We start from the raw sequence: 27553 nt of genomic DNA, 5'->3' as shown, positions 1-27553 counted from the left end.
AAGTATTTTCGTCATCATCGCTATGGTGTACTTCTACTGGTAAGAATAGTTTCTTTTACACTAATGCATTTTATGTTGGACTTGGGATTCGTAGTTTGTGATGTTTCAGTCAGCAGTCCAAGTCGATTGGTTGGTTTTTGTAGTCTGGGTTTGTTAGTTAATGATCGTAAAGTTTCACATGTGTGTATATATTTTTTAACATTGTGCCACACGGTTGTTATTTTTCAGTGTGCAGAGAACAGACATCCATTTGGTAAATGTTGCACACTGCTAAAAAGGTAGTGGCGGTTTATCTGAAAATGTTATCTTGAATAGAATGCGCAACGTTATGGCATTGCCAACTTTTTGAGTGTATGTTTGGGATCTCGCATGTATTGCATTATGTAAATATATGTAGACTATCTCTATTAACTTCTGAAAGGCACAGGCAACTCAAAGGAATCTTATTATAGTAGAGGAGTTTTGTTTGCAGCATGTTATCTTTGTAAACCTTCAATTTGTCTCTTTGAAGGTGGGAATGGTGGGTAAGGTAAATGCAGATCCACAAACAGTCTTAACAAGTATCTCGCATGTATTGCATTATGTAAATATATATAGACCATCAATATTAACTGCCAAAAGGCACAGGCAACTCAAGGGAGTCTTATTACAGTACAGGAGTTTTGTTTGCAGCACGTTATTTTTGTAAACTTTCCTGGATTTGTCTCTTTGAAGGTGGGAACGGTGGGTAAAGTAAATGCAGATCCGAAAACGATCTTAATAGGTATGTGCTTGAAGGGGTTAGGTGGGGGGTACCAGACAAACAGGTTACTAGAAACTTCAACTGTGAAACTCATAGACTAGTTGAAATGTGTTATTTTATAACTATTTTGATGATTGACTTAATATGGCTTAGTGTTATTTGCTACAGAAGTGTTAAAAAGTTCTTCGCTGAATGTGTGGTGGACCTTTTCAATATTTCTCTCAACTGTCCAGATTTTCACAGAATGTCCAGGTTTTTTTGCCTTATACTTTTGCTCTGCTCCTCGTGTAATGTAATCGAGGATTGGCATCAGTAGATGATGACAAACTTTTCAGTGTCAGGCTTCCTGTCCTTCAGAAAAGGATTAATAATATTTGGGCCATTTTCCCCAATTATGTTTAGCTTGCCAATGCTATTTTCCCCAGTTATGTTTGACTTTCAGATTTCTTGAGCTAACAGGTTGAGAGGTATGCTCATCGTGGAACCACGGGGAGCAAGGATTTTTTATGAGTTAAAATTAGAAACATTCCTCATAATGAGGTACACTTCAGATCTAAGACAGTAAGTGATATTCGGTGAAACACTAACAGTGGATTTCTGGATTGAGTTAAGTGACACAGATGTTGGGCATTAGCTTTTAAGGCGCATGCTTCTAGAATCTGTAACACATTCAATGTTAAATATTAATTTGATAGTCGTGGTGAAGAATAATGAATTATATTTTACATAAACAGCTTTTTATAAGTGAAAGCAACTCATTGTAATCACTCTGTGAACTTCCCAGACAAAGTTGTTGGTATTCCACAGTATATCCATTTGCTCCTCATTATGAGAGGTAATGTTTTACATTTTGTAGATGGAAGGTTGAGAACTGTGCTGAGATGTATTTGGAAATGAGCCTCAGGATAGGTTGTTTGGAGTTTCCAGTTGTGCTAAATTATTTATTTGTTCTGGCTGTCGTGTTTATTTTTTTCCTGTTAGTCTTTTGTGTAGAAGAGAAAAACAAAGTTTAGTCAGACTTTAAGGCTGATCAGGGAGTCTTCTTCTGTTTAAGAAGATTTATTGGATTTGCAAAAAGGGCACCCAAATGCCCTATCTTGAAGAGGTATGCAGGTAAGAAATACAAGAGAATTGTATGCTATGCTCTCAAACAGCATGTCTACTTTTAGCGACAGTGAAATCTATTTTTAAGCAGACCAGCCGCAGGCCCACAGCCAAATCTATTTTTAAGCAGACCGATTTAGGAGGAGTGTGTGTCTCTGTTTGATTGCTGCCAGTCCACACCATTAAGCAGTGCCATTATATATTTAAGTAAACCAGCGCAGTTGCAAAGCTGTCTGCTAAACTAGGCATCGTATGCTGAATGAGTAGGAGTGCCATGTTCACAAATAGCCAAGTAATGGGACATTAAAATGGCTGCAGGGGGACTCTGGGGCCATATTTTGTTTGTCTGTTCTTCAGTTTGCGTTTGAAAGTTGGTATCCCACAGTTCCATTGGAGTGGGCGGGATTACATAATTATGCATGCAAATTTTATGTTAATCAGTGTACAGATTTGTACCTATTTTTCATGGCCTTTGTCCAGATTTTTGATGTTTCCAGGTTGAGAAGTATGATACATAATCATATACACAGACACAAAAACAAATCACACACTCACTGTTTAACATCACAAACTCTGTGTTTTATGTGAGTGCTCCATCCCACACATCCTTACAAGTATATACTAACTCCACAATTGCACTACTGTGATCAAAGGCAAAATCTCAAAACTATGTTACATTCGATTAAAAATGTCAACCACAGCATCGTTCTTTCAGTAAGTAATGGAAGCTCTATTGCCCACTAAAACACTGAATTTTTGATGAAAAGAACTGCTGTAACACACACACACACACACACACACACACACACACACACACACATTGAATGCAAGTGGGTCTGGCATGTAATAGAAAAAATATAAACTGCAGTTTTAGGAAAAAAAAGTTCTGTAATGATTTCTACACTATTCCATGTTTAGGCATCCTATGACAGAAAAATGGCCATTGGCATACTGAAGGACTGGATACTGGGCAAAGCAATGTACAATATGGGAAACAGACTTCCCTCCCAAGCACACACATGCACATGCACGCTTATATAAAATGCAGGAGAGCAACGCTAACCTCTTTACAAATGTTTAATGAAGCTTTCCAGAAAAAACAGTATTTAATAGCCAGTGCCGCAAGCCAAGCATTTCCAGGTTAGAAAGAAAATCCACAGAACCATCTTAGTGTTTGTATTTTCTCCCTGCTTAATTCAGAGTTAATATTTCTAGTAAAAATCATTGTGACCAGACTAGAAAATTATAAAATCCAAACTTCACAGAGCAGAAATGAGCATTTTTTTGTTGTTCTCAGAGCAGTTCGTTGCTTGGATTCTTTTGTGGACTTAGACTAGAAAATTAACTACAGGCCATTCATTCTGTCTAAGCAGAATTTGTTAAAGGTTGATCCTATGTTGACCACTAGTGACTGTCTAGCCCAACAAGAGCAAAGTTTACAGAATGGAATTACCTGGATAAAATAATTGGAATTCTTTCAATTCTAACCTAAAAAGATAGACCCATAATGTTAACCATCTTTACAGATACATTTTCTCTTCAACACAGCTAAGGAAAAGGCTATCCACTCTAGTCCCTGCTCGCTTGTCAATACTCTGTTAGACTTTTATCACTTAAGTCTATCTAGAAGTCTTCCAAATGCAACAATTACATTTTTTTGCAAGTAAGTGTCCAAAACCTCTCTGAAAAATAACAGACAAGGCATCAATATATACAAGCCTTATAGCACTGTGATAGGAATGCAGAAGTTAATCTAAACAGTAATGAGTCATGATGGTCCCTATTATTGTACCTGCTCTAATACTTACCTCCCACTATCAAATCTATGATTTGGTTAAGGTTAGCTCCAGTACAAACTTTAGATAAAAATGAAGGATTTGTTCGCAGGGACACTCTGTCAGCATGAAAAACAAAATATGGAGGTTTTATGGACAAGGCCTGTAGCTCTGATACTCTATAGGCAGACGTGATGGCTACTAAAAAGATAGTCTTCCAAGACAAAAATTTCAAATCACATGAGAAAGATGGCAAGAAAGGTGGGAGAATAATGCATGAAAGCATAACATTTAGGTTCCATGGGGTATAAGGGGCTTTCACTGGTGGTCTGAGGTGAAAGGTCCCTTTGAGAAAGGCCTTGGATAGCTTGTGTGACATTATGTTCAATCCTTCAAAGGCAAGGTGAAAATTAGAGATGGTGGCAAGTTGTACCTGAACTGTACCTGCCGCAGCTCCTTTGTTGAAAAGCATAGTCAAAAATTCTAATATAGAGGAAATAGAGTTTGGTAGGGATCAATATTACTCTGAGAAGCCCAGATAGAAAATCTCCTCCATTTGCTAAGGTACAATTTCCTAGCAGAGGATTTATGAGAAGATATTAAAATATGCTGTGTTTCGTTTGAGAGGTTATGGAACCTGGTTATGTTGGGAGTTGGAGCAGCCAAGCTGTCAATTTTAGGGACTGAAGTGAGGGATGAAGAAATCCCGATGAATGCATCAGAAGGTCTGGAACTGGGTCCAGAATCCAAGGCTCTTCCAACAGATAAGGTCAAAGGAAGGGGAACCAAATATGATGAGGCGAATGAAGGGCTATTAGAATGATCATCCTTACCAGGGCTTTTGCTTTCTGTTGTACTTTGGGTATCAAGGAAATTGGTGGGAATGCATAGAGGAGACCTGGAGGCCAATCGTGTATGAGTGCGTCCCTTGTGGAATCTCCCGGAGGGGGGATCAGGGCAAAGTAGCTTCTGTATTTTGTGTTCATGTGGGAAGCAAAAAGGTCACAGAAAAGCTGGCCCCACCTGTGGAATATTCTCTCCGCTCTTTTTTTGAGGGACCACTCGTGAGGCAACAAAATTGCTCTTCTCAGTTTGTCTGTAATCACGTTCGATTTCCCCAGGATGTGCATTGCTATCAGGAAGTGCTGGGTGGATGCAGCCCACTGCCATACTCTTAGAGCCTCTCAACAAAGGGAATAAGACCTGGTTCCTCCTTGTTTGTTCAAGTACCAGACCACTAACATGTTGTCTGTCTGATTCACAATTGTCCTCAGATGGAGATAGTTCAGAAAGTACTGCAATGCCAAATTTACCACTCTCATCTCCAGGATACTGATATGCAGATGTGTCTCTTGTTTGGTCCATGTGCTGTTCTTCCCTGAAAATGCCCCCACCCCATCAGGGAAGTGTCCGTGGTCGCTGTGGCTGATGGTGAGGGTGGGATAAAAGGACGACCTATTATTACTTGAAGAGAGGTCAACCACAACTGAAGATCCTTTTGCATGTGATTGTTACCATAATGAGATGAGACATTGGGAGCTCTTATTAAGACCACTGAGTGAACAGCAGCCATTGTAGACTCTGCATGTGCATGTGACCCAACGGTATCACTATTACTGCAGCTGACATCGTGCCTAACAACTTTAGCACTTCTGATGCTGGAGCCTTGTCTCTGGATTTGATGTTCTGGATTTGCTGATGAAGTAGTACAATTCTTTCTGCTGGAAGCTTTAAAGTAGTAGTGGTGGTGGTGGTGTCCAATTCTGCTTTGATAAAAACAATATGTTGCGATGGCAACAAGGCAGATTTTTCTGAATTTATGGTAATGCCCAGTTGATTGCAATGAGTAAGAGTATGAGTGGTATCCCTGGCTTGTATTAGCTGATGCCTGGTGGTGGAGGTGAGAACCAATTGTCTAAGTATGGAAACATCTGGAATCCTAAACGCGTCAGGTGAGCCGTGACCATTGCCATACATTTGGTGAACACTCTGGGGGCTGTACTGAGACCAAAGGACAGGGCTCGAAACTGGTAATGATTGGCTCCCAGCTGGAAGTGCAGATGATCCCTGGATGGTCTGGCCATTTTTATATGGTAGTACGCATCCTGTAGATCTGTCGAGCACATCCAATTGTCTTTCCCTAAGAAAGGAAGTATCGAATGAAGCATGAACATCTGGAACTTCTCTTTCTTGACAGATCTGTTTACTCTGCTGAGTTCCAAAATAAGGTCTCCAGTCCCCTGTCATTTCTGGAACTAAAAGGAATCTTGAGTAAGTTCCGGATCCTATCTGGTCTGCTGGGACTGGTTGGATGACTCTTTTTCTTAGCAACGTTTGGACCTCTACTGTTGCTTGTGGAACGTCCGCGATTTTTGTTGTCAATGGAGGGTGAATGGTGAATGGAATGAAATATCTCTGGAAACTATATTTTGTACCCAGTTGTCATTTATCATTTGAGCCAGGCATCTAGATACAAAGATAAGCGACCCCTGACTGCCTCCAGAGCAGGACAGTCTGGTGTCCTTTCAGGAGCACTGGAAGGGCTTCCAAAAGAACTGGTCCCTGTTGCCCTGGGTTTGTGGACCCCCTTTGCCATGAGGGCGACATCTTCCATTATTGCCCCCTCCTCTGCCCCTGGTGAGGGGTTCACCACGTGTGTCCAGAAAGGCTCCTTGTGCTTTTTGGAACCACATCTTTCCTCCCTTTTGATCCTTGGGGTAGGGTCTAGTAGGGGTGGAAAAACGGACTCTGATGGCAGACAGAGTCTTTCCTTCCTGCTCACATTTGGTCAAAGTTTCCTTTACTTTGGGCCCGAAAAGGGACAAGCCATCAAAAGGGGTGTTGACAAAGGATGACTTAAAGGGCTCCACAAAGGAACACAAGCGCATCCATGAGTGCCTCCTAAGAGCAATTCCTGTACCCACTGCCAAACTCGTTCCATCAGCTGCATATGAGATGATGCATGGACGAGTTCACTATGGAACTGAGGGTAGCAAGCTGGGAGACAACTTTGTCTGAAGCTTCCGCAGCTACCGTACCCTGAAGAGCATCTCCAAGCTCTTTTAGGAGGTCTCTTTGCAGTCTTGTAAAATGTGTGAGATAGTTCAGTGAATGCATGGCAAAAGTCGCTGAACTGTACATGCGCTTTCCGTATCTATCCATGATCATAGAGTCTCTGTTAGGAGGATGGATAGAGGAAGATGTTTCTGACATCTCCTTTTTGGTGGTTGCCACCACTACCATGGCATCAACCTGCACTCCCTTGGTGAGAAAGGACTTATCCTGAGGGGCAGAAATAAATTTATTGGGTCACCTAGGGACAGGCTCCATGATTTCCAGAGACACCCACGCCCTTCGTGAGACCAGCTCCATGAGCTCATCGAAGGGCGGAGACACCCAAGAGGTGGAGGGTTGAGAGCCGAAAGCCTTCTGGAGAACCAACTCATCTTCAGTAGGGTTGGTGGACCTCCAGCCACCCCTCTGCTTAAGGATTTCTAATATCTCTGCAAATTAGATATCTTCAGAAGGGGACCATTGGGACCCTTCTGATTCATCTAAGTCAGTATCAGATGTGAGAGACTCCTGCAGGGAGTCTAGGTGCTTCCTCTTGCAAATTCTCTTTCTGGGAACCTCATCAGTGTGAACTTCTGGTGAGGTCTCGGAAGAGCAGGGGCCATCCAGTGGTGCTTCCTGAGGCTCAGGGTCTATACGCTTCAAAAGGATCTGTGAGGCAGAAGTGGACACAGGCACTTTTGGGGAGGAGGTAGTTGGACCTGAAGTTGTAGATGTCCTGGGGGGCATCACTCTACTCATGTCTTCAAAGGCACCTCTGCTCCAATGAGAAGGGATCGCTGGATCCAAATAAACAACCGATCTCCTCGGCACCAGAACAGTGGGCTCTGAACCACAGATAGGAGCCGCACTCATCCATGCCGAGGCCCCCGAGAGGCAAAGTCGGAATTGGCAGGTCAGTCCAACTATACACCCTGGACCTGACTGGAGAGTGTCGGCTCTTAGACTCCTCAATGGGCACAGAGGAAGTCCGAGTAAACAGAACCGATGGTACTGGAGCAGGCGTCAGCTCTGAAGGCTCAACAATCATCAGGTCCAACTCCTCCAGCTCTGAAGGACCTGTATGGTTTGGACGAGGAAAATAAGTTGATGGCATAACAGTCTTCGGTTCCAAAACCACTTCAGTTGAAGCCAATAAAAATTTAGCAAATGCAGGTGCCTATAGCAACTTCTGCACCAGAAGATCCACATCCAAATCGGATAGGCTGATCCAGGACTGAGATGAATGTATGGAGGGTGGTACTGACTGGAGAATGGGAGACTTTAATACTTCATAAACTGGTTCCAGGACTGGGGACTGGCTCCGAATAGACAGGACGCTCGGCTCCGAAGGCTGTGGAGCCGATGTTGACAGTTTTTTAGATTTTGTCACATCAGCAGAAGAAGCCTTAGAAGACTTTGAAGACATGGGAGACTGGCTAGATTTATCCTGGTCACTCAAAGCGTCCTGAAAGGAAGATTTTAAAAGTCCTCTATCAATGAGTTTTCTTTTTCTCTCATGTAAAACTCTGCTAGTAAAAGAATGGCAAATGGAGCAGCTCTCTTGCAAGTGCAAGGCTCCAAGACAGTAAACACAATTTACGTGACTTATCTGTCACGAACATCTTTTGCCCACACTTTGGACATTTTTTAAGCCCGACATGGGATGTTTGTCTTTATCCTGGTCAGCCATGACACAATCTACTATACCAAAATACTTGAGTTATTTAACAAGAAAGTACACACACACAAACTTTACTATTTTAGAGTATACAATAATATAAACTGTAACTAGCCCCTAAAAGGAACAAATGGGCTGTATAAATGTAGAAACACACACACACACACACACACACACACACACACACACACACACACACACACACACACACACACACACCAAATTTAACCATCTATAAATGCTTGTAAAACTATACTAATTATCTACATAAGGCACACCAAGAAGGGAAGGGATACTAAGGCCAATAAAAAAATGAAGGCCAAAGGGAGAAAGAGAACCATCAAACTTTAAAGCTATAAATGATCTAAGTTATAACTAGCAATGACTATCAATAACTATTAATATAAGAGACAAAATTTAGACAGTTTTATAGAAAAAGCCGGCCCGAGCTGTGCTTGGAAACCTCCGATCTGTTGCAGCGGCAAACTAGATCTGAGGTAACTCAAGGTGCATCATGGGATAGGGACTTGGCCTTGAGCTGTCTGAAGACCTCGAGCTTTGTATTAGGCCGACTTGGAGCCAAGGATCGGCTCCGAACCCATCTGTAAGAATGAACGGCAAGATAGAACAACTTCACATTATAACTATTGTTGGTGGGTCTTGATGCAGAGAAAGCATATGACAGAGTAAGCTGGGACTTTATGAGCATGGCAATGGAAGCATTTGCATTCCCTGGTAAAATAATAAGGTTGATTAGGAGGATACAGTGAATTTACACACCCTTGTTAAAATGCCAGGTTTTTGTGATATAAAAAAAATGAGACCACAATAAATCATTTCAAAACATTTGCCACCTTTGATTTGACCAATAACCCGTACAATTCAATTGAAAAACAAACAAATCTGTTAAGGGAAAAATATAAAATAAAAAACGTACAATACACTGGTTGCATAAGTGTGCACACCCTTAAACTAATACTTTGTTGTGTGTGCACACCCTTAAACTAATACTTTGTTGAAACACCTTTTGATTTAATTACAGCATTCAGTCTTCTTGGGTACACACCTGCCATCAATTAAAGAGACTCTGATTAACCCCAAATAAGCTTCAGCTGTCCTAGTAGGATTTCCCTGACATTTACTCAATTGCCTGCTACAGCAAAAGCCATGGTTTGCAGACAGCTTACAAAGCATCAATGGGATCTCATTGTTGAAAGGTATCAGTCAGAAGGGTACAAAAAACATTTACAGAGCATTGGATATACTATGGAACACAGTGAAGACAGGCATCAAAAAGTGGAGAAAATATGGGACAACAGTGATGTTGCAAAGAACTGAACGTCCCATCAAAATTGATGAAAAGACAAGACAAAAACTGGTCAGGGACCAAGAGACCTACAGCAACACTGGAGGAGCTGCAGGAATTTCTGGCAAGTACTAGTTGTGTACTACATATGACAACAATCTCCTGTATTCTCCATATGTCTGGACTACGGGGTAGGGTTGCAAGACAGAAGCCTTTTCTTACACAGAAAAATGTCCAGGCCTGGATAAAGTTTGCAAAACAATACATCAAGTCTCCCAAAAGCATGTGCGAAAATGTGTTGTGGTCTGACGAGACCAAGGTTGAACTTTTTGGCCACAATTCCAAAGGGTACGTTTGGCGCAAAAACAACATTCCACATCACCAAAAGAACACCATCCTCACGTTGCAGCATGGTGGTGGCAGTATCAAGTTTTGGGGTTGCCTTTCTTCCGCTGGAACTGGGGCTTTAGGTGGAGGGAATTATGAATAGTTCCAAATATCAGTCACTTTTGGCTCAAAACCTTCAGGCATCTGCTAGAAAACTGAAGAAGAAGAGGAATTTCACCTTTCAACATGACAATGACCCCAAGCATACATCCAAATCAACAAAAAAATGACTTCACCTTTAGAAAATTAAAGTTTTGGAATGGCCCAGCCAAAGCCAGTCCTAAATCCAATAGAAAATCTGTGGGGTGACCTGAAGAGGGTTGTGCACAAGAGATGCCCTCGCAATCTGACAGATTTGGAGTGCTTTTGCAAGGAAGAGTGGGCAAATATTGCCAGGTCAAGATGTGCCATGCTGATAGACTCCTACCCAAGATGACTGAATGCTGTAATGAAGTCAAAAGTATTAGTTTAAGGGTGTGCACACTTATGCAACCAGCTTATTGTACGTTTTTTATTTTTTATATTTTTTTCACCTACCAGATTTGTTTGTTTTTCAATTGAATTGTACAGGTTATAGGTCACATTAAAGGCAGGAAAAGTTTTGAAATAACTTATTGTGGTCTCTTTTTTATATCACAAAAAACTGGCATTTTGACAATGGTGTGTAAACTTTTAATATCCACTGTATATGAAGGAGCAGAGGTGAAAATTAAAGTGGGTGGGGTCCTCTCTAATAATTTCTGTTTGAGTAGAAGAACCAGGCATGGGTGTCCTCTCTCTCCTTTCTTATTTGCTTTACATTTAGAACCACTGGCAAAAAAAAATAAGGGACTCAGAAATTCAAGGATATAATTGGTATGGTAATCAAAAACAGTTGGCTCTATTTGCAGATTATATTATTTTATACCTGACAAACCAGAAAGGGACATTAAAGCATTGTGGAACATTTTGAGACAGTTTCATATCCTTTTGGGATACAAAATTAATGAAGCTAAAACAAAGGCAACAGCCGTAAATTATGTACCCACACACAAATTGGTTCAGCGATATCCGTTATTTAGGGGGACATGATAAAATGAAATATTTAGGAGTATGGATTAAAAATGATTCTAGTGTGGCAGCTAAGGGTATGTGGGAAGAAATTATTCCAGTGTGGCAGCTAAGGGTATGTGAGAAGAGACTAAACAAAAGATAATACAGAAAACTGAAAAAATGAAACTTCTGTTATAAGGATATCGACAGTAAGATACAAGCAGTTAAAAATGGTTTAGGCCCTGTAGTCTTATACACAGGCCAACCAGATGAGAAGTTCTGGACAGCAAGTAATAAAGAGCTGATGTGGGAGGGTAAAATGGCAAGAGTCAGGTGGGATAAGTTCCGAAAGAACAAGGCAGATTGGGATTACCTGATATGAAGGGGTACGTCAGTGCAACACAGTTAAGGCTTCTATACATAGCACAAGCAGAAAACTATAATTCAAAGTGGAAAGAGATGATGATGATGATGATGATGAAATGGGAGAAACTCTAGAAATAAGGAGAGACTGGGATTTTGGATGAAGACTTTTAAAGAATAACAGTAATCATACAGAACACTATATTCATAAATTAGCAGAAAACATTCTAAGAACTAAGCCAACACGGGAATGGAGAAAGGAAATTCTGCCGATAGGAATGACTACAAGTAGGGATACAGACAATAGGCAAAAGTGGGCTGGAATTTATTGGAGAATAATGGCAAAGGAATCAAGATATTGGGAGTAACTAACTAGAGAGGGAAAAGTAATAGAGTGGGAAGACGCCAATAATTTATTTGGACTGGAGGTTAGAAATTGCCTTCCGTATCAAGGACTGATATCAGAGTATACACAAACAGAAAGAAATAGGGGAGTCCTAAATGAAAGACCAGCACTAGTAGAGCTCTTAGTAGAATCTAGAACAGAAGTGCCTGTTAAAAATGTAATAATTAGTAGATCACACAAAATAATGCAGGATAATTATAAGAATCAATCAGAGGAGGTTAGAAAGGACTGGGAAGAGAGACTGGATAAGCAATTCACAAAAAAAAAAAAAAAAATGGGGGAATATATGTATGTCTCTCAAATATGCAACAAATCTAGAAGATTTATAATCTTTGCTTGGAAGTGTTTACATCTGTATTTTTATACTTCAAGTAGACAGTAAATGCTGAAGGTATGCTTGGGAAGAAAGAGGTAACTGGAAACATATTTTCTTGGAATGTAATGAGTTGTCAGACTTCAAATATTCCCTGCAGACTGCTTTGTCAGAAATACTGGGAGAGCAAGTTGGTGTAACTAAGGAAATTATTTTTTTGTTTTAGCTATGATATAGAATGAGAATTGCCTAGACATAGTAAGGCCTTGCTGAGTCTAATTATGGTGGCTGCCAAAAAAATCAATTACTAGAAAATGGAAATCAAAGTCTAAACCAGCTTTACTAGAAGCAGCGAATATAGTAACAGAGATAAAACAACTGGAAATGTGATCTTTAGAAAAGGGTAAGAGTAAATTACATAGGAAAAAAAATGGGAATTGTGGGAACAATACATGCAGAAGAGGAATGACGTTTAAAAGAAGGCAAGATTTGAATGAGCTACGTAATGTCTGACTGACAATGACTGGATACATTATAAGTGATGTATAACGTTTGCAATTACAATCGTGTCAACATGGTTTGTAATGTATAATGTTTGCAAATGCAATTGTGTCAGTGTGGTGTGTTTTTTCATTTACATAAATGTAAGACTGCCTATATCAAACGTGATAATTTAATAAAGATGTTTCATGTTTAAAACAAAAAATATATCACTGCCCTCTCAATGCCTATAGGTGCTTATGTAAAACCCTCAGCCTAAGCTACACAGGACAGGTGAACAACACTACTTCAGAAATCAGCACACAGTGGCACTGAAGGAAAATGAAAAAATACATTTTTGAAAGGGTGTACTGCGGCAGTTACACCAAGCTTCCACTATCAAACACTTAGTAACTCATTTCCATCTGTCTCTTGCATCTGTTTTCTAAGCATATCAACAAAAGGAGATCCTGGGTTTCATATGTGCTTGTAAGCATCAACACATTAGTGAATATCATCTGGCCGTGCCAAGTATTAGAGGAAGGTAGACACTCTCAGTTATTATGAGTGGACAGATATGCAACTTGCTGATGTACAATATACCAAGTGACTTGTCACAAATGATGTTCCTATATTTTTCTTTGGGAGGACTATACCTCCATATTTCAGCTATGTCTTTCTTGTTTATGGGATTATCCTCAAAGGATACACCATGCCCCCCAGTAAACAGCACATCAGTAAACAAAATACCTCTGGTAGTTATTACAATCCTCTACACATTTCACAGCCAAATATTTGCTATAACTTGCAGTAACAGCACATCCCTCCACACAATAAAAATGAAACTGATCAGTGACTGAGACAACCTTGCATTCACCTCTATAGGCAATGAACAGCTCAGGTCACACAGAAATATTGCAATTGCCACTGCTTACTTGTATAACATTGATCAGTAGTGTGGGTGAAGGGACTATGGTGCTACGCACCGACTTTTACTTCCCCTTTACAAACATGCATTGAACATCACATTTGACAGTCAGTGATTTAACTGCTTATTTGTTGTCCATGTCAGGGACTCACTAAGTCATTGCCAGTTACTTTAGGTTATAATAGGCTACACACCTTTTTAAGAGGTACCACTATGGATGTAGTTCACAGGATGCTAAGGCAGCAGAGTTCAATGATCTTAACCAGATTTAAATGGAGGCTAAAATCCCAAGTGGGACTTCACTTTAGCATTTGGTAAATATCTGAAACCAACAACTCAGCTCTTCTAGAATGCACAATCACCTCCTGGTTTTTAAAGATCGATCTGACAAAATCAATTTGCACAGATCAGTGGCAATTTCCAACCCACATGGTGAAACCCATGTATTTAAACTGGTGTCAGATTGTGATTTAACAAACGTTACACATTCTTTGGGAATCAGGCTTCTGCACTTTGATAAGCATCAGTACCAACAGTACGTATAATCAAAGGCAGAAATGTTTTATTATTTAATTTGTGAAACAGGCATCCTGTAACCATATGAACTAAAGTGTCATGAGGGAATGGGGATGTAGAAACACATTCGAAATGACAGAGAGGTCTCCCTTAGGGTTATGAGCTAATGAACTTCTCTGAACTTCCAAAGTAAGGAACGTCCTGCTCATTTTAGCAGAAAACTGAATAACTTGCTTATTTGGAACCATGTTCAAATTAACCGTTATAGACTAGAATCTGAATTTTAAAATTCAGAACAGACGGTACAGACAGCAGTATTTCTCTCTAGTGGAGAATGCGGAGAAAACTTCTTATTCTGTTAATAGACCTGAAATGTGAACATAAAATGTAATGTTATTGAACAGAGATGCCTAGGTAATGTTCTTGACTCGTCTCTCTCTTTTATTACTCAGACTTGACATCATGACTAATAAAAGTTACCGCTTAACTAAAACTCTGTTACAAAATCAGTCATTTCCTGTCATCTACTACTTGCATAGCAAGTGCCAAAAATATTTAATGCTCAAGTTGGAATAGGGTTTACCTTTTCTCATTTTGCATTCGGCAAACAATACTCATAGAATACAAACTACTGAGAGTAAAATCTGTAGATTCATTCTTTTAGCAGGCCATTTAATACACATTGCAATTTGCTCAATAATTCAAACAGGCTATTACTGCCTCATAGAGATACATTTCTACTAATTTATAAGGTTTTAAAACACAGTTACTGCCACCCCCCCCCCGAACAGTTAAACTACCATTACAAGATAAACTTTATGAACTAAGAAGCACACAAGACAATAATTTCTTCTTTATATGCTTTTCATTTAGAACTGCTTTTGGTAAAACAGCCTTCTTTAGACAGGAACCTGCTACTTAAAATCACCTGTCTACTAATATCAAAACCCAAGAAACCATTAAAGGCTTTAAGTATGTACTCAAAAAACACAGAACACCTGTAGGCAGACTCTTCTTGTAACTGCTACCACAACAACAGTTAAGGCATCTTACCAAGAGCTCACGCTAGACACTAGGATACTAGGCAATATTTAAGAAGCTATTCCATAGCATCGTGAGACTCCATTTTATATTTAACTACATTTATGTTTGAGTAGTGTTTGATATACATCTATATTTGTACTTTTATCTTTGTATTTTCACTAATTCTCTACTTTTTGCTCACTTAGCTCAGGTAATTTTATTTATTATTTATCTGACATTTGTTTACTGGGGTGGTCCAACTAGGTCTACAGAACCCATTTTCAGCAGAGGACTGGGGAGAAAAGCTCCACCCACATACAGTGCAATACAAATACATTATAGTCCAAAAACAATACAAGTGACATGAGGAATACTATACAAAAATAACTTGACAGAACATAAGCTAGGTTACAAGGTATACTACACATCTGGACAATTCTATAGAGTTATATCATTACAGACAATTTTAGTCATTCTAACAGCATATACATAGCCTATGAGTAGATAAAGTATATAAAAGTAGTATGTAGGTAGTACAATATGGCTCTAATCAACAGACTAGCCCACTTACCTGATTACCAAACAGTAAATCGATAAACATAAATAAATGCTAGTGACATTTACCCCATGACTACTTTATTTTGTATGCTTCAGACATGTCCTAAGAATAAGCTTGCAAAGGGGCAGCTATTCATACATGGAGATGCACGGTGTTTATCCACAACGGTGTCTCTTTCTACACATGGTTGTAAACCTGAAAAAAAATGTTTCCTATGCAAGGTTCTGTTTAGATAAAAATCATTAACACCAAGACATTAGAATTATCAGCATTCAATAAAATGATCTGCCAGAAGATAATAGGATCCCTATCCTTGAAATACATGGAAACATTAAAGGTGAAATAGGTGTAAAGTTATTTAGGTGTGTGTCACTTATGCATACATTGGGTACAGTGTCTTGGTACACTGCTATACCATAAACGTAATAAAACATAGTAATATAACTGACAGTACTATAACTGACAATGTTGTGTTCTCTGTCTTTGTTTTGTCTTGTTCGGGTCCTAGACAATGCTGACATTTATCCAGTGTCATTAGGTGTTCTGATATTTGGTGCGCAGTCATATTAAAACTTTGTTAATAAAAGTCAATAGTAGAATTTCTTCCTTTCACTAATCAAACATTCTTATCCCAATTACTTAATAATATGTGTACAAACATAATTATGTAGGGTTAGCAGCAGTGAGCAAACTGCACTGCAAATTAGCTCCAGTAATGAGGAATAGCTGTACCTGTTACTTGTGCAGGAAAGGAAACAAAGTAAATCCTTGTGAAATGGAGTAAAAAGGTTTGGACTGACACCAGGGAAAAATACTTCTAAAACAACTACTGTGTTATATACTCACTTTATTCGGAAAATGGCTGTCAGCCACGAGCAGAAACCCTGTTGAGAAGAAAAAAAGGAAAGCCATAATCAGGCAGTTCAAGTTGGGAATTGTTATTCTTGGCTAAATGCAGTCACTTGCAGAAATATTGTTATTCAGAGAAAACAGCATGGCACTACAGATCATCGAAGCACACAACAGTCAAGCACAAAACATTTCAGCACCATCTGCAGTTTCTGCCTGTAATAAAAGCAGCTGTCACTAGTTTCCACCATTCATTATGTACGTCTCTGTTCTATTTCCTGATTCACAGTAACAAAGTCACAATGTGAAAATAAAAAACAAAAAAATTATAGTTTAAAGGCAAAGACTATACATTAAGCTCACATGTAAACGTGAAACATGCTGCTATTTTAAACACAAACTTCCCTTGCTATACCACTCACCATAAATTCATTTCAGGCCATCTGCCTCTTAGAACCTTTCTCATTTATGTGCTGGTAAACTCCACTCTAATGTTAAAACAATAGGATGCACCCTTACATAGCTTACTAATTACAGACAGCCTTTGTTTTCATTAGTATTTTATTTCCCACCCCAATGTGTCCATTAATTTATGTGCACTGTTACAAATATGTGCTAAATATCCACAGCTTATAGCTTATATACAAATAACGCACACCAAATGTATTTAATTCTTGAGCTAAAAAATCACAGCAGGCACATGCTATCACCCTCCAATCAGTACAAGGTCACAACAAGAATAGCATCACTATGAAGTATTACGAATATGCTTAAGCAGATAGCCAGGGAGGTTCACCAGGGATGTGGCCTACCTGCATATCAACAGGAGTTCAGATACCTTCAATACAAAACACTCATGAAAAGGTAGACTGCCTGCAGGTAGATTTAAAAATGGCAAATAGCAATTCTGGTGCAATGGATAGTGTTGCTGTCTCAGATCTTGGTAGTCCAGTTTAGGTCCTTGGATATGGAATTGGACTGCTCTCTCTGTGACTACACTTCTTTTTTTTGCTTAATGCTCTAGTTTCTGTCACATCTCAATGGCATGCTGTACGCGAACTGCCAATCCCTCAAACTACTTGGAGTTTTATGTGTGTGTGTGTGTCCATATGTCTGCGTGCATGCACTCTGTCTAAATATGTGCACTCTATGACAAAAAAAAATCCAAACCAGGATTAGTTCCTGTACTTTCTACCCACTAAATGCCAAGCTAAGTGTCATAATTTATGTAATGAGAAGGCAGTAATACTTGAACGACCTTTGTATCACAGTGGACAACTTCACAAGATATGCATATTATCACAATCTTTCATTCCTTGCACACCTCACAACTTCTTATTAAAATATGCAGCACCAAATTTCAGAATTAATTTTAAATTATCAGAATGTAGTAATTTCAGGAACAATAATGATGGTCTATTCTGTATAATAATTCTGTTTAATGTCAACAACTTAAAATGCATTATACCTAACCCTGAGACAATTAACCCCTAGTCTTCTAGTGTTTAAGCTGCATTGAAAAACAAAGTCTGCACTGTATGTAGATCATTACTGATTATTAAAGGTGAGAAAGAGGACAAGAAGTCACTCTGCATTCCTCCTGTTCCTGAAGTAAATATGTGGTAGCTCAACGAACAAGTTGTTTAAGTAGTATGCTAACATTTTTAGGTGAGGTTTCTGTCTACTAGGCCATAAAGGAAGTGTCTGCAAAAATGAAAGAAACAAGCACTCTGAGTTTTAATAGTACAAAGTTCTGTGTAAAACCTACCTAGCATAATCTGGGCATTACTTCCCTAATCTGAGTTTGATGCTCTTTTTATTGCCGTTCACACTTTACATTCAAAGACTAACACTTCTGCAAAAGTTCTCATTACTAGAATAGAATAAAAAGACTTCAAACTATTTCAAAGAGAATGTGTACAAGTGTGTGGTGGGTAGTGTTGATATGATCTGACAGAAAAACTACCTCATCTCCTAAGACAGTCCTAGTTAAATACAAATTCTACTTAGGAAAATAAACTCTGATTAAACATTCAGTTGACAATGTACAGCCCTGCTTTAAATGTGAATGTGAGTGATTCACACAGTGGTGAGAAGGAATGTGTGATGCACTACTTACATGATCTCGCTGATCGTAATCCACGGAGCTTGAGATGGAAGTTAACCTCTCATAACGATCATGAGTTTCGGAGTGAAGAGCAGAGGCAACACTGTATAAAAACAACAGAAAATAAATCTTAAAAACAAATTCAGGTAAGTAAAACACCTTGGTGGGCTAAATGTAATCACATGGAGGTGGCTCTGTAGTGCACATTGTTTTCACAAATTGACTGCGCTCCAGCAGCTAAAGTTTGACTAGCAGTAGGAGAAGTTGGAGAAGCTGGCTGGGGAGGGGTGGCAGTGAGTAGCCCTCAAAAAGGGGGGAGTTGGCAAACTTGCCAAGGAGTGTGTAAACACTATAGCAAGAAATACAAATGTGCAGAAACAACCACTCGCATACTGCATTATGCACTGTAGGAATTAACACCATGTTTCCAGTCAAAAGGGACACAGGAAGTTAGGAATGTCCAATAAACAAATTGTCTGAACTTGCAAGGTGACAGCCATAACTCCTCAGCTCATCTTCCCCACCTGGTAGCCTAAGGATGTTAGAAGACAGTGAAAATGGAAAATCTGGGGAGAATGGGCTTGATGCTTACAAGGAGCCCAGGGTTCCAAAATTTAAAATTTGAGCAAAAAGTGACTTTAGTACTAAGAAAATTACTTAGGCTAGTTTACCTGTTCAGTATGAAAAACAGTTCAAAAAACAAAGTCAGACAACAATGCTGATTATGTATTTGCTAATACTTCGATAGCTTCCTTCTGACTACACTAAACCAGAACATCCCTCGGGGAGTGACCTTACTGTGGCCATTTCTAGCACTCCGTGATATATACGGCCATTTAAGAAGCAATCAAATCAGTTCAGGTATAGTCTTAATTAATTGTCTATAGGCTTCAGAGACAGTCAGCATTTTAAGTGGGATTTTTTTTTTTCTAAATGTAGGAGTCTAGTCCACCATATCCAGAGGATAACTCAATTCACATACTGACAGACAATAACAAAAAGTTGGAGTTAGGCCTAAACTTCAGAAGGCCATCAACTAGATTTTCCCACTCTAAATATAATAGTTTTGAATATATGCTCACAAGTAGAGTAAAAATGATCAACAACAGTACAAATGCTGACAACTACAACTCATTGGTAATCTTTTAACATGCAGCTTTTCTTATACATAATGCCATATAGCTGATCTCCTACTACACAGTATGCAAGAATTCATTCACCTATGTCATGTCACTAGCACTACAGTCCTGACTAGGACATCATGGTACCCCTTTGTTATGTGGATAGGGTCACAGGGTTCAGTTAAACTAATATCGCAAAAGTCCTGATGATTGCATACAGAGCAGCACAACCTAGTACAACAAAAGCAGATAACCTCTGCACCGCATGACTCACATACTGCACTTAAGAGCTCCTTCTGAAACTTCTGAAGCACTCGTCAAAATTTACAGACTGCTTTTAAACTGCTGGCTCACAATGAAACCACTTCAGGTCTTCAGATGTGAATACACACAGACTTGTATAAGCATATGTATTTACACAGTTCTAAAAAGCTGTTGCTACTCACCTGATCAAAACACACAAAAGTTTTCAATAGAGCACTACTCCAACTGTTCACTACTGTCAAATGTGATAAAACCAAATTTCCTGTTGCAAGATGGCCCATTGCCATCTCCCCCTACTCTGACAGTCTAGCAGACATTGTCAACCCCTACCCCAGGAAAATACTACATGCAATCAGTCATTATCCAAGTGACAAGCCCAATAAACAATTTCGGTATCACCTTTCTTCCTGTTGATGTGACCAATAATTACATATAATGTTTGACGTGTGACACAGTTCATCTCATGTCTCAAAAGTCCCTGAAAGCTGGTATGTCAAGGCCTCCCTGCACCCAAAAGCATAAGTTTGAATGTGTCTGCAAGATGACTGCTATTTACAATAGCTTTAAGGACACTACATTGCTAGTGTGTAAGCAGAACACAAACATTTCTGGGGAAGGGGTGGGACAGTAGTCAAGTGTTTGAATTTCTTAATGCTTATGGCATGAGCAACAGAAAATGCCCTCATAAACTACATGGCTGTAAAGGGACATAAAAACGCAATGTCATCCCTACTCTCTCCCTCTTTTTCTCTCTCTCAGGGGTAGAGGTACATGTAAATACAAAGCTGATAAAAGATATTGTGATGCACATGCACTGTCCTAGTAATCAAGGAGCCTCAATCCTCACCACTATCACCACAATAAAGCACAATTTCCCTTAAGAACACACAGTGATCACAGTCAATCTGGGGCTGGTTTCTCCCTTCCTCTCCAGATCCCCAATAATACTCCCCACTGGCACAGCTATTGGGTTCAGATCTCAGCCGACTGGTCAAGCCAAAACCTCCAGCACCCTCTCTGTCCAACCAGTGTTTCGTGTCCCTGGGCAAGTAGCTGACAATCACACACTTTGAGATTTGAGTTATTTACAAACACACACACACACTACTCGGGAAGGCTGGCACAGGTTCTCCAGCTATGCCCCCTTCTACCCAGACTATACAGTAGTATCACCTACTACCAACTACCCTTATCAGCTACTTTACAGGTCCTTACCAAAGGGTGTCCAATTCTACTGTGCAATGTTACTGTTATCCAATTGGTATGTGTGACTGAGACTTGAAGGCTATTTAGGAGTGACTTATACAGTATCACCAAATACATGCAAGTACTCTCAAAACTTAAATATCTCTACATAAAACAGCCACAGTTAAAAGGTTTAAATATATTTAATAAATAATAAAAACACAAGACAATACTTGGTAACGCAACACAATGACATTAGAGAGTTCAGAAATCACAGGAAATACTTTAAAACAACATTGTAGGACAGTCTAACAGATATAGAAAACAGCTAGACTAATCTTGCTATTTCTATCTATCTCTAGGAAAAATACTATGATCTAAGATCCTATTTGCAGAGCAAAGCAAGTGCTGGTGAGTTGTTGTCAGCTTCAGAGGAAAATATAAAATGCCATCTTTCTCTCTGAGACTGTCTTAAATTGCTAATACACATTACTGCTGAGTCATTTCAAATTACATCATTCTTGTCACCTCTTCTTAAGTTCCCAGGCTCACAAAACTTAAACTTTAACATTTCTTTGTTATCCAGCTGCACCTGCAAGGAAGCCAAAGCAATAAAAGACACTTTACATGTGAAACCTAGTAATTATCACTGTCTTAGAACAATAGAATAGAATTTCCAGCTGCAGACATCCTGTCTCCAAGCTTGAGATCACACACAGTTGTAAAATTCTTTACTTATCAGCTTTCTTCCAGCAGGGTGCACTGTGGTTGCATTTTGAAGTTCAGCACATAACACTGTTCTTACATTTGTCAAACAAGCCTGTGGATCATATTAACATTTACAATGACATAGAATTATTTACAAAATTCTATCTAGCTGGCCTGGCAGCCCATTAGTTTTTCATAGATATATCCCATGCTGTTCTGGAAAAAAAGCACATTTGAACGTGTATGCACTGAGGGCACCTTAAACCCAAGCCAAGCATTCCTGACAGGAAAAAAAAAAGGAAAAAGAACCAAAATACAATTTCTACTCCCTCATTTTAATGTGACATCCTGAAAGAAGCAACCTACAGGGCAAATTACAGATGGTAGAACTAGTGTCTGTGGAATGGGTGCATGGATTACAAATTCAAACCCACAGTGAGATCCTTGCACAATGCCTTATCCCCCCTGCACCGATACTGGACGATGAATCCAGATACACTGTAAATGAAACTGCAAAGCAATAAGTAGGCCACCTATTTAACCCTGAGAGAATGACTGAAGTAGATCACAAGGACAAATAAAAAGCACAAAAAAAATCCCATAATTAACTTTCATAGCTGTACTTGTGCAAAGTTTTTCACCACTGTCTTGCTATTAACCTCAGCAGATGCAGCACAGTCACTAAGTATACACAACTATGTTTGTGGAACACCTATTATTAGCCTTTAGTGTGTACAACTTCTGATTATCTCCTCAAAACTATTGATGACAGCCAAATTGATCAGAAGTACTCCTCTATTACTAATCTTATTTGGTGTCAACTCTACAATACTTCGCATCTGTGTTAGACAATCTGCAGAGTATCAGGAGGCTTTAGTTAATAGCCAGTATGTTCCGTTTGTAAATTTCTGATTTTTTGCTACATCAGAAACCAGAGGGAACACATTTCTTTAACTTTATGAAAGTACAAATAAGCAACAAGACTGGTGTTCCATAGTAGGACACACTGAAAGGGCACATTGAATGTGTGCTGCAAATCTGGCAGCCTAGACTTAAATTAATAAATATGCAATCATACCAGCAGAGAGAGAGATTCCTGACAAAACTTAGTCAGAAAGGAAAAGTATTTAACTGAGTACATGACAGTTTGTGGAAAATGATTATTCACTTTACACCAAGCAGAAAAGAAAAGTTTTTCCTAGCAATCAGGGGATAGTCAGAGGCAGCTGTGAGATTCAAGTTGGTAAATCCAGCTGTATTCAGAATACTGTTTTTTCTTTAGGATTAAATACATTTTAGATACTGTTTACGCTATGGTGAAAATACAATTTATCCAAGAAAGAGTGAGTCATTAAGCTGAACGAACACAGCTTTTCAATTTCCAGTTCCCTACTGCAATGGTACAGCCCTCCCTGTTTATCTTTAAGTACTCTGTGTTTAACCTCCAGTGCTTATTAATCCATCTGTAACTACTACACTCATCCCTCTTCCAAGATCTTGTCTCTGAGATGTACTTTCCCACACCTCTCTTAAATTCACCACGTAGTTATTTGAATATTTGCAATGCTGTTTATAATCTATAGCTCCACTTTACGACTCTCATCTGCATTTAATTGTCACTTCCTAAACTAGTTAATCCCAAACTTTTTGTCCCTTAAGAATTCCTCAAGAGGACAGAGACTTGATAGCCAAGTGAAAACAATAACTTTTTGGAGCTCTGCAGAACTATCTTTATCAACAGAAAAAAAAATAATTTTCTTTGCAAATTTCTTCACAATCTACTTAACTGTCTGGGCTTATTCACCCTTGAATATCATGACGTTTCACAAAATGTTTCCTGTTAGAATTAGAAACTCAATGACTGAAGAAAAATAAGCAATTCTAATCATTCTCACAGTGACACTTCTTTGAAGAAAGATATGCAGTTGGTGACATCCACTTTTCAGGAGTTAAGAAAATAGATGTCATTCAGAACCTAGATCATCTGAGACAGAATTGCTTTAAACAAACTGACAATGTTACAACAACAACAGAATAAAACAGCTGATATGGAGAATGTTCTAAATAGAAGAAAGACTTAAAAAAGAAGAAGAAAAGTACAGTTTTGTACCTACCATAAATGTAGATGTTCGAGGATCTCCATTGCTGCAGTCCTGACATATGGGTATTCCGCTGTCCACCATCGGCCCGAATACCAAAGGGCTAGAACCGGCGTCGGTCATCGGCGCCCGAGACTGACGTCAGTACGTGCCAGTACAAATGCGCATGACCGACGCCATAACCTCAGTCTTTCTTGCCTCAGACGTCAGAATGCAAAAAACACCACCCAAACCCCAACCTAAAAAGAAAAAGGGGGAAGGAGGGAGGGAAAATTGGACTGCAGCAATGGAGATCCTCGAACATCTACATTTATGGTAGGTACAAAACTGTACTATGTTCTTCGCCTCCCATTGCTGCAGTCCTGACATATGGGTAGAATCCCAGAGCAACGGAAAAAAGGGAGGCTGGTCAACTAAATAGCATTAGGAGCTGCTGACATGCCCTGTAAGATTGCAGTGGCAAACCCAGCCCTAGACCTAGAATAAAGAGGTAAATGATAATGCTTTGTAAAGGTATGTACAGAACTCCAAGTAGCTGCTTCTAGAATGTCTTTAGTAGCTACCCCTCTCAAAAAAGCAGCAGAAGTGGCCGTAGCCCTAGTAGAATGAGGCCTGATCCCAGCTGGAACATCCTCACCATGATGAGAGTAACAAAAAGCAATACAATGGCTAATCCACTTGGAAATAGTTTGCTTCGAGACAGCTTTCCCTCGTGAAGTCAAAGCAAAAGAAACAAATAATTGTTGAGATCTTCTGAACTCTTTGGTTCTGCTCAAATAATACCTCAACTGCCTATGTACATCCAAAGAATGCAAAACTTTTTCCCCTTCATTTTGGGGGTTAGCATAAAAAGTAGGCAAATGTATAGATTGGTTCAATGCCACATTAGAAATCACTTTAGGCAGAAAAGTAGGATTAGTACGTAAGGAAACTCTGTCATTGTGAAAAATCAGAAAAGGTTCCACTGCCATGAGGGCCTGTAATTCAGATACCCTTCTAGCAGAAGTAACAGCCAACAAAAAAGCAGTCTTCCAAGACAACAACTGCAATTCAGCTGTAGCTGCAGGTTCAAAAGGAGGCAGAGTCAGCTTTTCCAAAACAAAATTAAGATCCCAGGTAGGAGTAGGAGCCCTCCGTGGGGTCTGATATTCTTTGCCCCTCTAAGAAACTGTTTAACCAATGGATGTGAAAATAAAGGAGGGTCACAATCATAGTGAGCAGAAATAGCTGCAGCATGCACTTTTACAGAAGAGAAGGACAAACCCTTGTCCAATAAAACAGTCAAATATTGCAATGTACAACTCAAATTAGGCAATTCGACATCAAAGCCTTTAGCTGAACTCCAAAGAAAAAATCTCTTCCATTTACCAGCATAAACTTTTCGAGTACTAGGATGCCTGGCTTCCAAAATAACATCCAAAACTTGTTGAGGGAGCTGAAGGTCCTCCTTCTCTAAAACAGAATGCGCCAGGCTGTCAGGTGTAGGGATTGCACCCTGACATTGAGAAAATGATTGTTTTCCTGAGACAATAAGTGAGGAATCTGTGGCAATGGCCAAGGTGGTACATGAATTAAGCTCCTCAACAGAGGGTACCAATGCTGATGAGGCCAATCCGGTGCTATAAGGATCATGCAAGGTTTGTCCCTCCTGACTTTCAACAGCACCTTTGGAAGAAGAGGCAAAGGAGGAAAAGCATACACGTGAAGGTTGCTCCAACTGAAGGATAGTGCATCTATTTTCCAGGCTTTGGATGAAATAGCCTTGTGCAAAACAGTGGCAGTTGGAAATTCAGAGGAGAAGCAAACAGATCTATGTCCGGAGTTCCCCAAGCCATTGTCAACTGAAGAAATACCTGAGGGTCCAATTTCCATTCGTGAGGATCCACAATCTGTCTGCTCAGAACATCTGCTAAAGAATTCTGTGCTCCTGGCAGAAACTGTGCTCGAAGAGTGATGTGCAGATTCAAAGCAGTTTCCCACAACAGCATTGCTTGTCTGCAAAGAGGGTAAGAATGAGTTCCCCCTTGCTTGTTGATGTACCACATGACAGTCGTGTTGTCTGTTCGAATCAACACCAGTCCTGGTTGAAGTAGGCTTTTGAATCCTTCCAAAGCAAATTGAACTGCCAGCATCTCTTTCATGTTGATATGCAAGTGAAGTAGCTCTGGGGCCAAAGGTCTTGAATCCATTTTCCTCTGAAATGAGCTCCCCAGGCTGACTCGAGGCGTCTGTCGTTAATATCTGACTTGCCTCTGGTTGGGTCACAGAGAGCCCCTTGTTTAGGTGACATTCCTGAGCCCACCACAGAAATTCTCTCTGAATGCAAGGTAGAATCCGAATGACAGTGTCCAAATCGTGGCAGTGTTGAGTCCAAACGCTCTTGAGATACCATTGTAGCTTCCTCATATGCAGTTTGGCATTGGGAAGTACTAGAATGCAAGATGCCATGAACCCCAAGGCTTGAAGGACTGTCCTTGCAGTCAGCCTGGACATTACTGATAGCTGTTGGAAGTATAGGTGAAGATTCCTTTGTTTGTCCGGGGTAAGAAATGCCATCTGAGCAGCTGTATTCAGTTTCACACCCAGAAAACACATCTCTTGTGAGGGTACTAGACTGGACTTTATTTCGTTCACAGAATACCCTAGGCATCTTAAAACTGTCATTACATACTGCAGATGTTGAAGAAGTTTGTGCTTGCCTTGAGCCAGAATCAAACAGTCGTCCAGATAAGGATAAATTTGAATTCCTGTTAGCCTGAGAAAAGCTATCACTGGAGCCAGGACTTTTGTGAATACCCTGGGCGCAGTAGACAAGCCAAAGGGCAATGCAGAGAACTGATAATGCAAATTCCCATTCCGAAACCTCAGGAATTTTCTGCAACTGGGCCTGATAGGAATGTGAAGATAGGCCTCTTTGAGATCCAGAGTCACCATCCAGTGATCTTTGCCCAGCATAGGTAACAGCTGTTGCAGTGTTAACATCTTGAATTTTGGAATTTCCAGAAAGGTATTTAGAATGGACAAGTCCAGAATTGGTCTCCAAGTATTTCCTTTCTTTGGCACTAAGAAAAGACGGGAATAAAACCCTGTGCCTCTTTCTGCAGAAGGTACTTCCTGTATTGCTTCCAACTGAAGCAGAGAAGAAATTTGAGTCTGTGCTTCCAGTCTTTGCTGACGAGGCACATCCGGCATACCTTTGAAAGGAGGGAATGTGTGAAAATAAAATTTGTAGCCTCGATTTATTATGTCCAATACCCATTTGTCTTGGGTAACCAAATGCCAATTCCTTTTGAAAAATCTCAGTTTTCCTCCTAGAGGGGCTGCCAGCAAGGCAGAGTCCGGCAGCTGAAGACACGGGTCATGGGGTCTGTTTCCGAAAGGACTGACCCCTGCCCTCCCCAGCAGAAGGGGTAGAAGAACTCAAAGACCTAGAAGTAACAGGGCCCTGAGAGGAAGCCCTACCTCTACCTCGCCTCGACCTGCCCCTAGATTGATAATCTGAAGAGGGGAAAGACCAACCCTTAGCAGGCCAATTCCTACTGAACTTAGGGGGC

At 39.8% G+C, this 27553-nt stretch overlaps 1 protein-coding gene across 2 annotated transcripts in view; it reads right to left on the bottom strand.

Moving 5' to 3' along the window:
• Positions 1-27553, bottom strand: part of TMEM63B (transmembrane protein 63B) — a 2399602-nt gene that overhangs the window by 1648035 nt on the left and 724014 nt on the right. For both annotated transcript variants that reach the window (XM_044060665.1, XM_044060674.1), the window contains 2 exons: positions 18635-18725; positions 16513-16550 (listed from right to left, as the gene is read on the bottom strand). In XM_044060665.1, the coding sequence (XP_043916600.1) occupies positions 16513-16550; positions 18635-18725 (129 nt within the window). The remainder of the gene's footprint in view (positions 1-16512; positions 16551-18634; positions 18726-27553) is intronic.

The sequence above is a fragment of the Protopterus annectens genome, chromosome 1.part0 (assembly GCF_019279795.1).
Source record: "Protopterus annectens isolate FY-2018-M chromosome 1.part0, PAN1.0, whole genome shotgun sequence".
NCBI classification, from domain to species: Eukaryota; Metazoa; Chordata; order Ceratodontiformes; family Protopteridae; genus Protopterus; species Protopterus annectens.
Note: the sequence above shows the minus strand (reverse complement) of the source record. Positions and strands in the feature narration are given on the sequence as shown.